General features: G+C 40.2%; 1 protein-coding gene across 1 annotated transcript in view; it reads right to left on the minus strand.

Moving 5' to 3' along the window:
* abhd3 (abhydrolase domain containing 3, phospholipase) overlaps window positions 1-14,909 on the minus strand; it is an 88,977-nt gene that overhangs the window by 35,433 nt on the left and 38,635 nt on the right. The window contains exons 2-4 of the mRNA XM_072261456.1: window positions 12,540-12,703; window positions 11,452-11,634; window positions 7,624-7,669 (exon numbers count right to left, since the gene is read on the minus strand). Of these exons, the coding sequence (XP_072117557.1) occupies window positions 7,624-7,669; window positions 11,452-11,634; window positions 12,540-12,703 (393 nt within the window). The remainder of the gene's footprint in view (window positions 1-7,623; window positions 7,670-11,451; window positions 11,635-12,539; window positions 12,704-14,909) is intronic.

Here is a 14,909-nt window from a genome sequence, read left to right on the forward strand (position 1 = left end):
CTCTGAAAAGTCTCTAATGTATCTGAATCTACCACCACCCCAGGCAGCACATTCCAGGCACCCACAACTCTGTGTAAAAACTTGCCCCTTGCATCTCCTTTAAACCTACCACCTTTGCCTTAAATACATGCCCTAGAAACTCAGACATTTGAACCATGGGAAAAAGATGCTGTCTGTCTATAGATAGCCTCTGGCATTCTGGAGAAAACAACCCAAGTTTGTCCAACTACTCGTTAAAGCACATACTCTCTAAACTAGGCATAGTCCTGATAATCTTCTTCTGCACTCTCTCCGAACCCGATGAGGTTTTGGTGTACTTGGAGACTAATGATAAAATAAGTCAAAGTCAGCATGGTTACTGTAAAGGGAAATCTTGCCTGACAAATCTGTTAAAGTTCTTCAAGGAAGTAACAAACAGGGTAGACAAAGGAGAGGCAGTGGATGTTATTTACTTAGATTTTCAGAAGGTGTTTGATAAAGTGCCTCACATGAGGCCAGATAACCTTATCCTTAATAATAGACTCCAACACTTTCCCAAGCACTGAGGATAGGCTAACTAGCCTACAATTTTCTCTTTTTTGTCTTCCTCCCTTCTTAAAGAGTGAAGATTTGCAATTTTCCCATGCCAGGATCAAGTGATTCTTGAAAGATCATGAACAATGCATCCGTTATCTCTTCAGCAACCACTCTCAGGACTCTGGGATGTAATGCATCTGGTCCAGGTGACATCCACCTTAAGACCTTTCAATTTGCCTAGCACTTTTTCCCTTGTAATAGCATTGGTACTCACTCCCCCTCCCTGACACTCACAGACTTCTGGCATACAACTAGTTTCCTAGTACAGATCCCCACATGACACCACTATCACAACTCTCCAAACCCTCCAGAAAGAATTTCCCTTTGACTACTACCCTCTGTCGTCTATGGACAAGCCAGTTCTGAATCCAAATGGCTAATTCACCATGAGTCCCATGCATCTTGATTTTCTGGATGAGCTTCCCATGAGGGACCTCGTAAAATATCTTACTAAAATCCACATAAACAACATCCACAGCTCTTTGTCACCTTGTCAATACACTGAATCAAGTTAGTAAAACATGATTTGCCCCACCCAAAGCTATGCTGGCTCTTCCTAATTAGACCATGGTTTTCCAAATGTTCATAAATACCATCACTAGGAATTCTCTCCAATAATTTCCCTGCCATTGACGTGAGATTCACTGGTCTATGGTTTCCAGGATAATGGATCTTGAATAATGTCAGTCTACTAGGACCTTACCTTTGGCTAGAGAGGGCACAAAAATATTGGTCAAGACCCCAGCAATCTTATCTCTTCTCTCTCTCAGTAACCTGATGTATATCCCATAAGGCCCTGGGGGTTCATCCTTCTTAATGCTCCTTAAGAGACCAAACACTACGTCCTTCTTTACATCGAAATACCCTAGCATGTTAATACTCTTGGCACTGATCTGCCTGTCTTCCATGTCCTTTTCCTGCTTAAATACTGATGTAAAGTAGTCATTAAGGACCTCACCCACATTTTCTGCATCCAAGCAAATGTTCCTGCCTTTACTCTTGAGTGGTCTCTCTAGTTAGCCTCTCCCTAATTATCCTGTTTCTCTGGATGTATGTGTCAAATGGCTTAGGATTCTTTTTAATCCAACTTTCCAAGGGCTTGTTATGGCCCTTCCCGGCTTTTCTAATTCCCTTCAAGGGCTCTGTTTCATTCTAGCTTCCCAAGCTTTGCATACTTTTCCTTTTTCTACTTGACTAAATTAATCACCTCTCTCGACATCCAAGGTTCTCTTAGCTTGGCATCATTTCCTTCCTTTTTTTCTGGAACATACCTGTCCTGTATTCTGAGCAATTTATATTTAAACACCCTCCACATGTCAGATTTAGACTTGTCCAAAAACAGCTGACCCCAATTAACTCTCACTGGTCCCTGTCTAATTCTTCCATAATTTGCCCTGTTCCAATTTAATACTCTCCTCCAAAATCCATACTTATCTTTAGCTATCTTAAATCTTAAGTAGTTGCGGCCACTGTTCTGTAACTGCTGACCCACTGAAAGGTCAGTCACCTGGCCAGGCTCATTAACCAACATCAAGTCCAGTAAAGTTCCTCCTCTTTTTGGCTTTCTATATATTGATTTTAGAAAACTCCTGGATGTATCAAACATAGAAACCATAGAAACTACAGCACAGAAACAGGTCTTTTGGCCCTTCTTGGCTGTGCCGAACCATTTTCAGCCTAGTTCCACTGACCTGCACACGGACCATATCCCTCCATACACCTCCCATCCATGTATCTGTCCAATTTATTCTTAAATGTTAAAAAAGAACCGGCATTTACCACCTCATCTGGCAGCTCATTCCATACTCCCACCACTCTCTGTGTGAAGAAGCCCCCACTAATGTTCCCTTTAAACTTTCCCCCCTCAACCTTAACCCATGTCCTCTGGTTTTTTTCTCCCCTTGCCTCAGTGGAAAAAGCCTGCTTGCATTCACTCTATCTATACCCATCATAATTTTATATACCTCTATCAAATCTCCCCTCATTCTTCTACGCTCCAGGGAATAAAGTCCTAACCTATTCAACCTTTCTCTGTAACTGAGTTTCTCAAGTCCTGGCAACATCCTTGTAAACCTTCTCTGCACTCTTTCAACCTTATTTATATCCTTCCTGTAATTTGGTGACCAAAACTGAACACAATACTCCAGATTCGGCCTCACCAATGCCTTATACAACCTCATCATAACATTCCAGCTCTTATACTCAATACTTTGATTAATAAAGGCCAATGTACCAAAAGCTCTCTTTACGACCCTATCTACTTGTGACGCCACTTTTAGGGAATTTTGTATCTGTATTCCCAGATCCCTCTGTTCTACTGCACTCCTCAGTGCCTTACCATTAACCCTGTATGTTCTACATTGGTTTGTCCTTCCAACGTGCAATACCTCACACTTGTCTGTATTAAACTCCATCTGCCATTTTTCAGCCCATTTTTCCAGATGGTCCAAGTCCCTCTGCAGGCTCTGAAAACCTTCCTCACTGTCTACTACACCTCCAATCTTTGTATCATCAGCAAATTTGCTGATCCAATTTACCACATTATCATCCAGATCACTGATATAGATGACAAATAACAATGGACCCAGCACTGATCCCTGTGGCACACCACTAGTCACAGGCCTCCACTCAGAGAAGCAATTCTCTACCACCACTCTTTGGCTTCTTCCATTGAGCCAATGTCTAATCCAATTTACCACCTCTCCATGTATACCTAGCGACTGAATTTTCCTAACTAACCTCCCATGCGGGACCTTGTCAAAGGCCTTACTGAAATCCATGTAGACAATATCCACTGCCTTCCCTTCATCCACTTCCCTGGTAACCTCCTCGAAAAACTCCAATAGATTGGTCAAACATGACCTACCACGCACAAAGCCATGTTGACTCTCCCTAATAAGTCCCTGTCCATCCAAATGCTTGTAGATTCTGTCTCTTAGTACTCCCTCCAATAACTTACCTACTACCGATGTTAAACTCATCGGCCTATAATTTCCCAGATTACTTTTCGATCCTTTTTTAAACAACGGAACAACATGAGCCACTCTCCAATCCTCCGGCACCTCTGCTTCATCTAAACTTCTTGCTCTAAAATGGTCCCTGTTTATATTAGGGAAGTTGAAGTTCCCCATGACAACAACTCTATTGTTTTTATACTTTCCCTTAATCTGCCTGCATATCTGTACCTCATTGTTCTGTGACTATTGGGGAGGGGGTTCCTTCCCATTTTGAGTTTGACCCATACAGACTCAGTGGATGGGCTCTCTATTATGTCCCTTCTGAGTGCAGCTGTGATATTGCCCCTGATTAATAATGCAATCCCCCCCCACACACACACACTCTTTTACCTTCCTCTCTATCTTCTCTAAAATATTGAAACTCCGTGATATTCAACAGCTGTTCCTGTCACTTTCTCAACACAGTCTCTGTAATGGCCACAATGTCATAGTTCTTATGTACTGATCTATGCTGTAAATTCATCACCTTTACCTGTATACTCACTGCATTAAAATACACACACTTCAAAATACCCATCCCATCGTATCTATTACATTGCTCCTGCCTGTTTCTACTGGCCCTGACATCCAACTTCCTCTCCAACCTTCCGCTTTCTAATCTGGGGCTGTTGTTCCTATCTCCTTGCCAAATTATTTAAACCTTCCTAAGCAGTACTAGCAAAACTCCTGCCCATGATATTGGTTCCCCTCCAGTTTAGGTGCATCTTGCCCTCTTGTACAGGTCACTTCTGCCCCAGAACAGGTTCCAAGAATTTGAAATCCTGCCCCACTGCACTAGTTTCTCAGCCAATCATTCATCTGCACTATCATTCTATTCCTGCCCTGACCAGCACATAGTACTGGGAGTCCAGTGATTACTACCTTGGAGGTCCTGCTCCTCAACCCCTTTCTTAATTCCCTATACTCACTGTGCATGACCTCTCCCCACTTTCAAATTGTGAAATTGGTGCCAATGTGCACCATGACCTCTGGCTGCTCACCCTCCCTCTTGAGAATCTTCTGCAGCTGCTCTGAGGCATCCTGGACCTTAGATCCTGGAAGGCACCACACTATCTGGGTGCCTCTTTCACAGCCAAAGAATCTTCTGTTTATGCCCTTAACTACTGAGTCTCCAATCACCATTGCTCTGCCTGATTTTACCCTTCCTTGCTGCACCTCACAACTGGACATGGTGCTACCGACAATTTATTCCATCCAGCAGTTACAAAGGAAAATACTTGAGCGGAATGGCCACACAGGAACCCTGCGCTGACTGCTTACTCTCCTTACTTCTCCAGGTGGTCACCCATCTACTATCAGAAGCCTTCACTCTGAGTGTGACCAGTAAACGTCTCATCTATGAGGTTTTCTGCCTCCTGGATGGTCCTGAGTATATCCAGCTCCAGCTCCAGTTCCTTGACCTTATTGGACATTGGACAGGCACCAAAGTTGGGTGCACTTCCTGTAGATGTCATCATCAGGAAGACTGTTAGTTACTCTGAAATCCCATATCTTACAGGAGGAACATTCCACTGCCTTAACTAGCATCTTGCCTGCACTGAATTAAAGGCTAAGGATTTACAGAGAACAAAAAAAAATGCTTACCTGTTTTTACCTGTGGCTTCCCTCTGAAACCTTTGTGCTTCGCACTCACCTAGGTAATTTACTCAGCATCTCCTCGCTGAGCTTGTCATACTTTTGGCTCTAACTTCTCAAGGCCAGGTTCTCTAATCAAATAAATGATTCCTAATGACTCAGCACTCATAGCCTCTGCCTGTTCTTGCCTTTGCCTGTTGAGACAAAGCCTCCCATTCTAACCCTGGCCCACTCCAACAATGGACATTCCCACCTTGGCCATTTCCTTAAACCTAACTTATTTTTATTGGCCCTTCTTTGCTAAGTCACTAAAACCCAAGCAGTCTCCTGCTCCACAGAAGGTCCCAACAGGTCCTGTTCACTTTTTAAAACAGTGTGTAAGGTCTCCAACTTTCTCCACGATCTCTTTCCCCAGAGAAAGGCATGAAATGACAATTGTTCTAAAAAGTCCTTCTGGTTCAACAGTATCCTAACTGATCTGGCCTAGAAGTGCTATTTGAGCCACAAATGTTATTGAATCTTAATTGTCTTCTCCATCAGGGATATTATGGAATATCTGCAATCTTTGAATGAATTAAAACAAACACAGTTGTGTATTGTTCATTATACTTTGTGATACTACTGGCTTTTTTCAAGACTGAATGCTGGCTTTGATAGACTAGAAATGCATTGTGGGTACAAAGACTATGGTTTGTAACCTAGTGACTAAGCCTATAGTTTGGTAGGTGGAGATGCCATCTGTGGTGGATTAAAAAAATTATCCAGTGTCTGTACTTGGAATACTTCATGATGACTTATTGTATTATTAGTTGTCATTTAAATGCAATGCTTTTATTTAAATTATTTCCTTCTCATAACCACAACCATTTCAAATATTTAGTAAAAAGCATTTCAGATCCTTTAATATTTATTTATTTTGATTTTATGAACTCCTTCACTCATTATCATGCATTTGTCTATTTATGGGTTTTCACATTGACTATGGGAATGCACCCATTCAGAGAGACTCCACTTACCATCAGAGGACATTCTGGTAAAATTTTCTACTTGTGTAGAGTGACTCTTTCCAAATGAAATGGGCACTAAAATGTTTGCATACAAATTAGGGACCAACCCCTACCCCATCCCTTTGCATTATTAGTTTGGCTTGCATTGGCCAGAGCCAGCTGAAATCATAAAAAATCACGTCTATGACTGGCCTAATAATCCTTGAAAGCACCACTGTAGATAACCAGCTATAGTATAGGTGTTTTAAAATTTTTACCTGAATATGGAGCCTGAAAAAGCACATAAGGGTAGGTTGTAAGAAATGAGCTAGAATGAACAGCTCTAATTTCTCTCGCCAGCCCTACTCTGGGAATGGTCCTGAATAAACTAGGAAACTTTATTGACCTTCATGAAACTCTCAGAAGGAGGCAGCTAAAATGCTTTGAGTAACTGGTTTAGTTTACAATCCTACCCTCATGACAGTAGAACAGTGAAATATAAAAGTAAGCACAAAATACCACAATATGAAAAGCCCACTGGAAATTTGCAGAGAAAATTGATGGAGATCTTGTCAATTATATTAAAATGAATCTAGGGAATGAAACTCCTTCAAGCCCTTTTTTTCAAAAAAATTCAACCTATTTTTCTCCCTTGCCCTTTTCTCTTCTTCCATTCCCAACTTTGGTTCTCCTCACCTGCCTATCATCTCCTTCTGGTGTCCATCTTCCTTCCCTTTCTCCCAGTGGTCTACTCTCCTCTCCTATCAGATTCCTTCTGCTTTAGCCCTTACCTTTTCTACCTATCACCTCCCAGTTTATCACTTCATTCCTCTTCCCCAACCCGCCTGGCTTCACCTTTCACCTTTTAGTTTGTACTCCTTCCTCTCCCCCCACCTTTTTAACCTGCCTTATTCCCCTTCCTTTCCAGTCCTGATGAACGGTCTCAGCCTGAGACATTGGCTATATCTTTGCATGGATTCTGCCTGATCTGCTGAGTTTCTCCAGCATTTTGTATGTGTTACTCTGGATTTCCAGCATCTACAGAATCTCTGCTGTTAAAAATCATGACAATATCTCAACATTGTTTTGCTTTCCTGATTTGTTTCAAAAAGAAATTACAAGATATTCCTTCCAAAACAGATTTAGTGGCTGAAGGTAAAATGAATTTAAGTTGGATAAAGAATATACTGACAGGAAATGGAATATCCTGGCAGAATTTTGCAATATTGATATAGATAAGTATGCTTAATTACTGACAATATATGCACAATTCGTGTATGATTTTCCAAGGGAAAACTGAAGGTGTTCCATTGCTTGCGTTTGAATTTCTAATGTACACTTCTGTCAAACATTGCTTCTCACTGATACCATAAAAACTGTATGTTACTCTTAAATTGAATGCCCCCAGTAAACTTTATTTGTGCATACACAAATGATCCTACAGTATGTATGGATTAAAAACAACTTACCAGAAGTCTTTCTCCAGCAACTCCTCTATTGTTGAAAACAACACACCTAAAAGAAATAGAAAACAATTTAAAGAATTTTTCCCTTTTAAGACTGAGGGCCTTTTAAAACTATTACACAAAAGATAAATAATGTGATTAAGGCGGCTTGATAGATATTTGTAGAGGTGAAACGTGGGTGGGGAAATCATGCTGGTTGAAAATCCCGTCCAATCACAAAATACAGGACAGAAAAATCTATCTAATATTCTCTCTATTCCCCTTTCCATGTCTTTGTTAGATGTATTGTGCGTTAAGCAAATTTGTTTGCATATCCAATGTTGTTAAAGTGTAGTGCAGATTTCTGTCTCCTCTGCCCTTTAAGGCATTGAATTCTGGAACCATATCATTTTTATATTAAAATGGATTCTATTTGGCTTTCCTGTAAACTTGCAACTCGTTGACTTAAATTTAATGCCACTGTGAATAGATGTTTCCTGCACTACCATCTAGAGCTCTTTAAATTTTAAACACTTCATTTACATCTTCCCTCATCTTACCAGGTTCCAAAGCCCAGCTTATCTAATCTTTCTACAGATTTTTTTTTGCTTTTTCAAATAAATGAATTTGGTTTTTAATTATGTTTTACATCCAAATTATTGAAAAAAATCAAATGATCTGTGGTTTCAAGTAAATTTCTCTTGGGTATTGTAAGAGAGCTAGCACTCAACAATAACTTGGTTTATCACTGTACTTGCAGTTGTTAAGTGAAAAGAGAACTATTTTGGAAATTTTAATGGATTTAAGATACAATTCATTGATGGAAAACTAATGTTGTTACAAGCATTTCAAACAGACATGCTTTTGTTCTCTTTCAGTGCTGAGATTTTCATAGTAGGTTATATTGGCCTAGAATTTGTAAAGCACCTGAAAACAGATGTCAGGTGGCTTTTCATTGCATCACATTCATGCCACTGATTAAATGTCCTATAACAGTGGAATTTTAATGAAGAAAAGATTGACAATTGCTAGTTATTTTCTTGAAATCTAAATTAGTGAAAATTCTTAAGTAAAATTCACAACGTCAACTGAAATCACCGCAAGCAGAATCAGGAAAATGTAAATAAATGAAGTGCAGTTCTTTCAACCCTTTTGGCCTGCTCCACCATTCAACATGATATTGGCTTATCATTCCATATTCAGTATCCTTTTTCTAATTTCTCCCATATCCCTTCACATTTGTCCACATATCCAAATTCCTGGTCATTAATATCACCTGTCTAGATCAACAATATTGACATCATGGCCAAGGAAACTCAACAACACCTCCATTTCCTCAGTAGTTGAAAGAAATCTGGCTTGTCCTCTTTGACTGCTACCAAGTTTTGTCGATGCACCATCCTATCTGGAAACATCGCAGCTTGGTATTTCTGTTGCTCTGCCCATGACCACAAGAAACTGCAGAGAGTTGTGAACAGAGCTCAGGACATCACTGAAACCAGCCTCCTCTCCATGGATACTGTTTACACTTCTCACTGTCTTAGTCAGGCAGCCAATATAATCAGAGATACCACCTACACTAATACTCTCTCTTCTCCCTGTCCATTCAGGCAGAAGATACAAAAGCCTGAAAGCACATACCATCAGCCTGAAAGACAGCTTCTACCCTGGTGTTATAATATGACTGAATCCCTAATATGATGAAATGGACCCTTGACATCACAATCTACCTCTTTGAGACATTGCATCTTACTCTCTCCCTGCACTGCTCTTTCTCTGTACTGGTCCAAAGGTAGATAAGTCAGCTGGACCATTTGGACTACATATCAGGGTTTTGAAAGAAATGGCTGAAGAGAATGAGAAGGTGTTGTGTTAGGTTTTGTAATTTCAAAACATAAAACTAATTGATAGAAAAACAAGGAACCTATATGTGTGTGATAGTTATGGACACTTTTCTTCTCTAACAATTGACTGCTCTACTCAAATGTTCAATGTGTCGTTTCCAGATGACATCAGAAGCAATGTCCACTGTGTGGTAGAGCGGTCCAGTTCTGTTCTTAATCTTTCTAAGTACCCACATTTGATCAGCTCTGTAGTCCCTTACCAGGACTTCTTGTCCAGAAATGAAACATCAAACTCCTTGTTTGAGGGGCCGTTAGTTTTTCCTCAGCTATTTGTCCTGCAGTCATTGCATGAAATTCAATTGCTAGATCTAACCTATTCTGGAGCTTGCTTGGAAGGTAGTGGTTATTTGTGCATGAAGTTATGTAAATTTGATTATAATTTATTGGTTTTAATGAACTTAATACATTGAATTATCTCTTGAGCCTAAATGCTGTGTGGCTGATAGAGTAAGTCTGATAGTGTGCACAGTGATCTTCTGTAATTGGAACCAGGACATTTTGCCTCATAGAGAATAGTCAAAGAAATACACTGCTTTTAATTATGCAATACCTAACTCCGGAGGATCCAAGATGGGGGTATATTTAATTTCCCAATACTCCCATCTTACATTGTCCTGGGAAATGGTTGCTTGTACTCCTTGCTGCTTGGAAAAATGATGGCTGATGGGTAATCTGATGGCAGAGGGGAAGAAGCTGTTGCTGAAATATTGAGTGTGTGTCTTCAGGCTCCTGTACCTCCTCTGATGGTAGTATTAAGGGTGGCACAGTAACATAGCGGTTAGTGTAATGCCATTACAGCCCCAGCAAACCAGGTTCAATTCCACTGCTGCCTGCAAAGATTCCCCCCGTGACTGTGTGGGTTTCCTCTGGGTGCTCCAGTTTCCTCTCACATTCCAAAGATGTATGGGTTAGAAGGTTCACACATCAAAGTTGCTGGTGAACGCAGCAGGCCAGGCAGCATGTCTAGGAAGAGGTACAGTCGATGTTTCGGGCCGAGACCCTTTGTCAGGACTAACTGAAAGAAGAGCTAGTAAGAGATTTGGAAGTGAGAGGGAGAGGGGGAGATCTGAAATGATAGGAGAAGACAGGAGGGGGAGGGATGGAGCCAAGAGCTGGGCAGTTGATTGGCAAAAGGGATATGAGAGGATCATGGGACAGGAGGCCTAGGGAGAAAGAAAAGGGGGAGGGGGAAGCCTAGAGGATGGGCCAAGGGTATAGTGAGAGGGACAGAGGGAGAAAAAGGAGAGAGAGAAAAGAATGTGTGTCTATAAATAAATAAATAACGGATGGGGTACGAGGGGGAGGTGGGGCATTAGCGGAAGTTTGAGAAGTCAATGTTCATGCCATCAGGTTGAGGCTGCCCAGACGGAATATAAGGTGGCCACCCAGACGTTTATTTATACATATACACACATTCTTTTTCTGTCTCTCCTCTTTCACTTTTATGTGTGTTGCTTGAAATTCCAGCATCTGCAGATTTCCTCGTGTTTGGGTTAGAAGGTTATTTGGTCACATGGGTGCAACACAGACTTGTTGGGCTAGAAGGGCCTGTTACCCTGCTGTATCTCTAAATAAAAAAATAGAAAAGATACACCCACAACATTTTAGGAACAGCTTCTCTAATGGTAGTGATAAAGTACAGGAACCTGAAGACACACATTCAACATTTTAGGAACAGCTTCTTCCCCTCCACTATCAGACTTCTGAACAGACAACAGACTAACCCATGAATACTACATTTTTACTCTCTTTTTGCACTGATTTAATTTTTGAAAATATATTTCTTATTGGAATTTGAAATATATTTATGTTTTGCACTGTACTTGGGCTGCAAAACAACAAATTTCACAACATATATCAGTGATATTAAACCTGACTCAGATTCTGATTCTGATTGTAAGAGGAATGTGGACGATAAAAAAGAAAAATCCGTAAAGATAATACTTGCCTGTATCCAAGTCTTTCACTCTGTTTAACCATGTGGAGCACGTATGATTCCTTGCTTGTTCCCGTAAGTCCGGGTAAGATAAGTATGGTCGGTCTTGTAGCAGGAACAGGATAGAGTGCATTGTCATCATTATTATTCCAGTCCAAGGAAATATGTCCACCATCTACTGTCTTAATCAATTCACTGTAATGCAGAGATTAAAAAAACAAAGTTGAAAATGTAGGACTCCTATAAGCATCAGTTCATACAACAGTTAATATTCAAGACGCAAGAGTCAGCAGATACTGGAACCTGGAGCAACAAGCAAATTGCTGGGGAACTCAGCGAGATGAACAGCATCTATGGGAGGAAAGGAATTATCAATATTTCACTTCAAAACCCTCTATTAGGACCTTTCCTTCGATAGCTCAGTCGGTAGAGTGGAGGACTGTAGAGGACATGGAGTCATCCTTAGATTGCTGGTTCGAATCTAGCTCGAAGGATTGGGCTTCTTCTACATTGCACATTTAGATGGAGACGTAATGTAAGGAGTTTTACTCCTCATGTATGTGAAGGACGTAAGAAATAAAGTAATAAAGTCAATTCAATTCAAATATGGACACTTCCTCCCACAGAGTCTGTTCGACTCGCTGAATTCCTTCAGCAGATTGCACCTTGATGCCAAAATATTTAGAATATTCAGTGCTTTGGGTTGGAATTTTCTGGAACTTCAGATTGGAAAAATTGCAAATTATATTAATTATTTCTACTTATAATCCATTTAGTATTTTGTTCAGCAGTTCAATCAAAATTTTAAAAACACTGCAGTTATAGAAGTTGAATTATAAAAATAGTGTTCATTGTTTCATCTGTTGAACATGAAAAATGGAGAAGCTTATTATTTGGATAATATGGCTGTATTTAAATATTTTGGTATGAATGGAAATTTCAAAAATATTAGTGGCTGATATATATATATAAATCTGATTAATATACAGCTGAAAGAATTAATTAAAATATTTTTCTGAGAGAATATGGTTATTGTCTGAAGAATCATCAATGCCGAACAATACTAACGGTACAATAAACAGTAAAACAGTGAAGCATACTTTCTGTATTCCACCCAAGGTTTAGCAGTGATCAATGGCCTGAGCAGTGTCTGGACTCTTGATTCCCAGCACCAAAAGGTTGGATAATACGTCTCTGTTACCACAGGACAATGTCTCCGTAGAAACTTAGAGAGTGTTGCTGACCCTGTGATAAGCTGTGGCTTCTGCAATAAATCATGCTTACAGTTAGAGTTTGAAAGCAAGTTTTTAATATTACTAGAGTTATATTTTTAAAAAAAGTATAGACAACTTCTTGTAAGTGCACTATAAAAAATGAAACTATACATACATACTGTAGATTACATTCCCCGTTTATCAGAAGTGAATTTCCAGACTTTGTTGCTTTTAATTTCTACGTGTGCCTATGCAATAGTAGCACTTGGCTTAATTATCTGGCTTTCAAGTTCTGATGAAAAAGCATCAACCTGAAACTTCAACTCTTTTTCTTTCTCTACATATGGTCCCCAAGCCTTTACAAATGCTGCTGTTCAATCGTCTGAGTCTTAATTCAGAACCTCAACCTTTTAAAAAAAAAATTATTGTACCATTTCTACAATTCGGACTGAGAAAATGCTGCATTGTTTGGTAGAATATTGAATCACAAAAAGCATTGTAATCACTTTCCCCAGAGAATACAAGGTTGTGCGGTAGCAAAGTAAGAGAATTTGAGCTAAAAGTGAGGTATTTTGTTTAGAGATACAGCATGGGAGCAGGCCCTTCCAGACTCCCATGTGACCAATTGACCTAACCCATACATCTTTGGAATGTGGGAGGAAACTGGAATGCCCAGAGAAAACCTACACGTACAGAATCCTTGCAAGCAGTGGTGGGAATTGAACCCGGGTTGCCGGCACTGTGATGACATTATGCTAACCCCTACGAGGGGCGATTGATAAGTTCGTGGCCTAAGGTAGAAGGAGTCAATTTTAGAAAACCTAACACATTTATTTTTCAACATAGTCCCCTCCGATATGTACACACTTAGTCCAGCAGTCGTGGAGCATACGAATCCCTTCTTTGTAGAAGTCAACATCTTGGACCTTCAGAAGTGGTTGACAGCAAGTATGATTGATAAATTCATGGCCTAAGGTAGAAGGAGATGAGTTATACAGCTCTCATTACATGCACATGCAGTTCAACTCTTTGAGTGATTATGCAGAAAGTTTGAAGTTAATAACATTTCCTTTTACCCTAGGCCACGAACTTATCAATGACCCATCGTACGTTACTGTGTCACCCTTAATACTACCACCAGAGGAGGTACAGGAGCCTGAAGACATACATTCAGTATTTCAGGAAATAGTGTTTAGTTTCTAGGGTTAAGTTTCTACTTCTGTGGAATTGATGGCTTTGTGGCCAAGTTTGCAGACGATACAAAGATAGTTGGAGAGGCAGGTAGTTTTGAACAGTAGAGATGCGACAGAAGGACTTAGTCAGATTAGGAGAATGGGCAAAGAAGTGGCAGATGGAATACAATGTCGAGAAGTATATCGTCATGTATGGTAAAAGAAATAAAAATGTAGATTATTTTCTAAATGGAGGGAAAATTCAAAAATCTGAGGCATGAAGGAACTTGGGAGTCCTCGTGCAGGATTCCCTAAAGGTTAATTTGCAGGTTGAGTCTATGGTGAGGAAGGCAAATATAATGCTAGCATTCATTTCGAGAGGACCAGAATTTAAAAGCAATGATGTAATATTGAGGCTTTATAAAGTACTCGCGAGGCCTCACTTGGAGTATATTGAGCAGTTTTTGGACCCTTATCTAAGAAGGAAGTCCAGATCTTGGAGAGGATTCAAAGGAGGTTCACGAAAACGCTTCCGGGATTGAAAGGCTTGTCATATGAGGACAGTTTGATGGCCCTGGGCCTCTTCTCACTGGAATTTAGAAGGATAGTGTGGATGTGGAGAGGATGTCTCCTGTGTTGGGAGAGTCTAAGACCAGAAAACACAGCCTCAGCATAGAGGGGCATCCTTTTAGAATGGAGATGAGCAGGAACTTCTTCAGCCAAAGAGTGGTGAATCTGTGGAATTTGTTGCTAAATGCAGCTGTGGAGGCCTAGTCATTGGGTATATTTAAGGCAGAGGTTGGTAAATTATTGTTTAGTCAGGGCACGAAGGAAAACAGGGAGAAAGCAAGAGGTCAAGGTTGAGAGGGGAAATGGATCAGCTATGATGAAATAGCAGGCTGACTCAACAGGCCAAGTTCTGCTCCTATATCTTATGGTCTTATGGATATAGTTGGAAAAGAAACATATTAGACACATTGGTAGAAGAAATTAGAAACACTTTTGATCATCTTAACTCAGCATAATATTGGCTATACCATTTACCAGTATTTAGTTGCTTGGTAACCTTGAAGACATAAAAAAG

Source organism: Mobula birostris, chromosome 1 (assembly GCF_030028105.1).
Source record: "Mobula birostris isolate sMobBir1 chromosome 1, sMobBir1.hap1, whole genome shotgun sequence".
NCBI classification, from domain to species: domain Eukaryota; kingdom Metazoa; phylum Chordata; class Chondrichthyes; order Myliobatiformes; family Myliobatidae; genus Mobula; species Mobula birostris.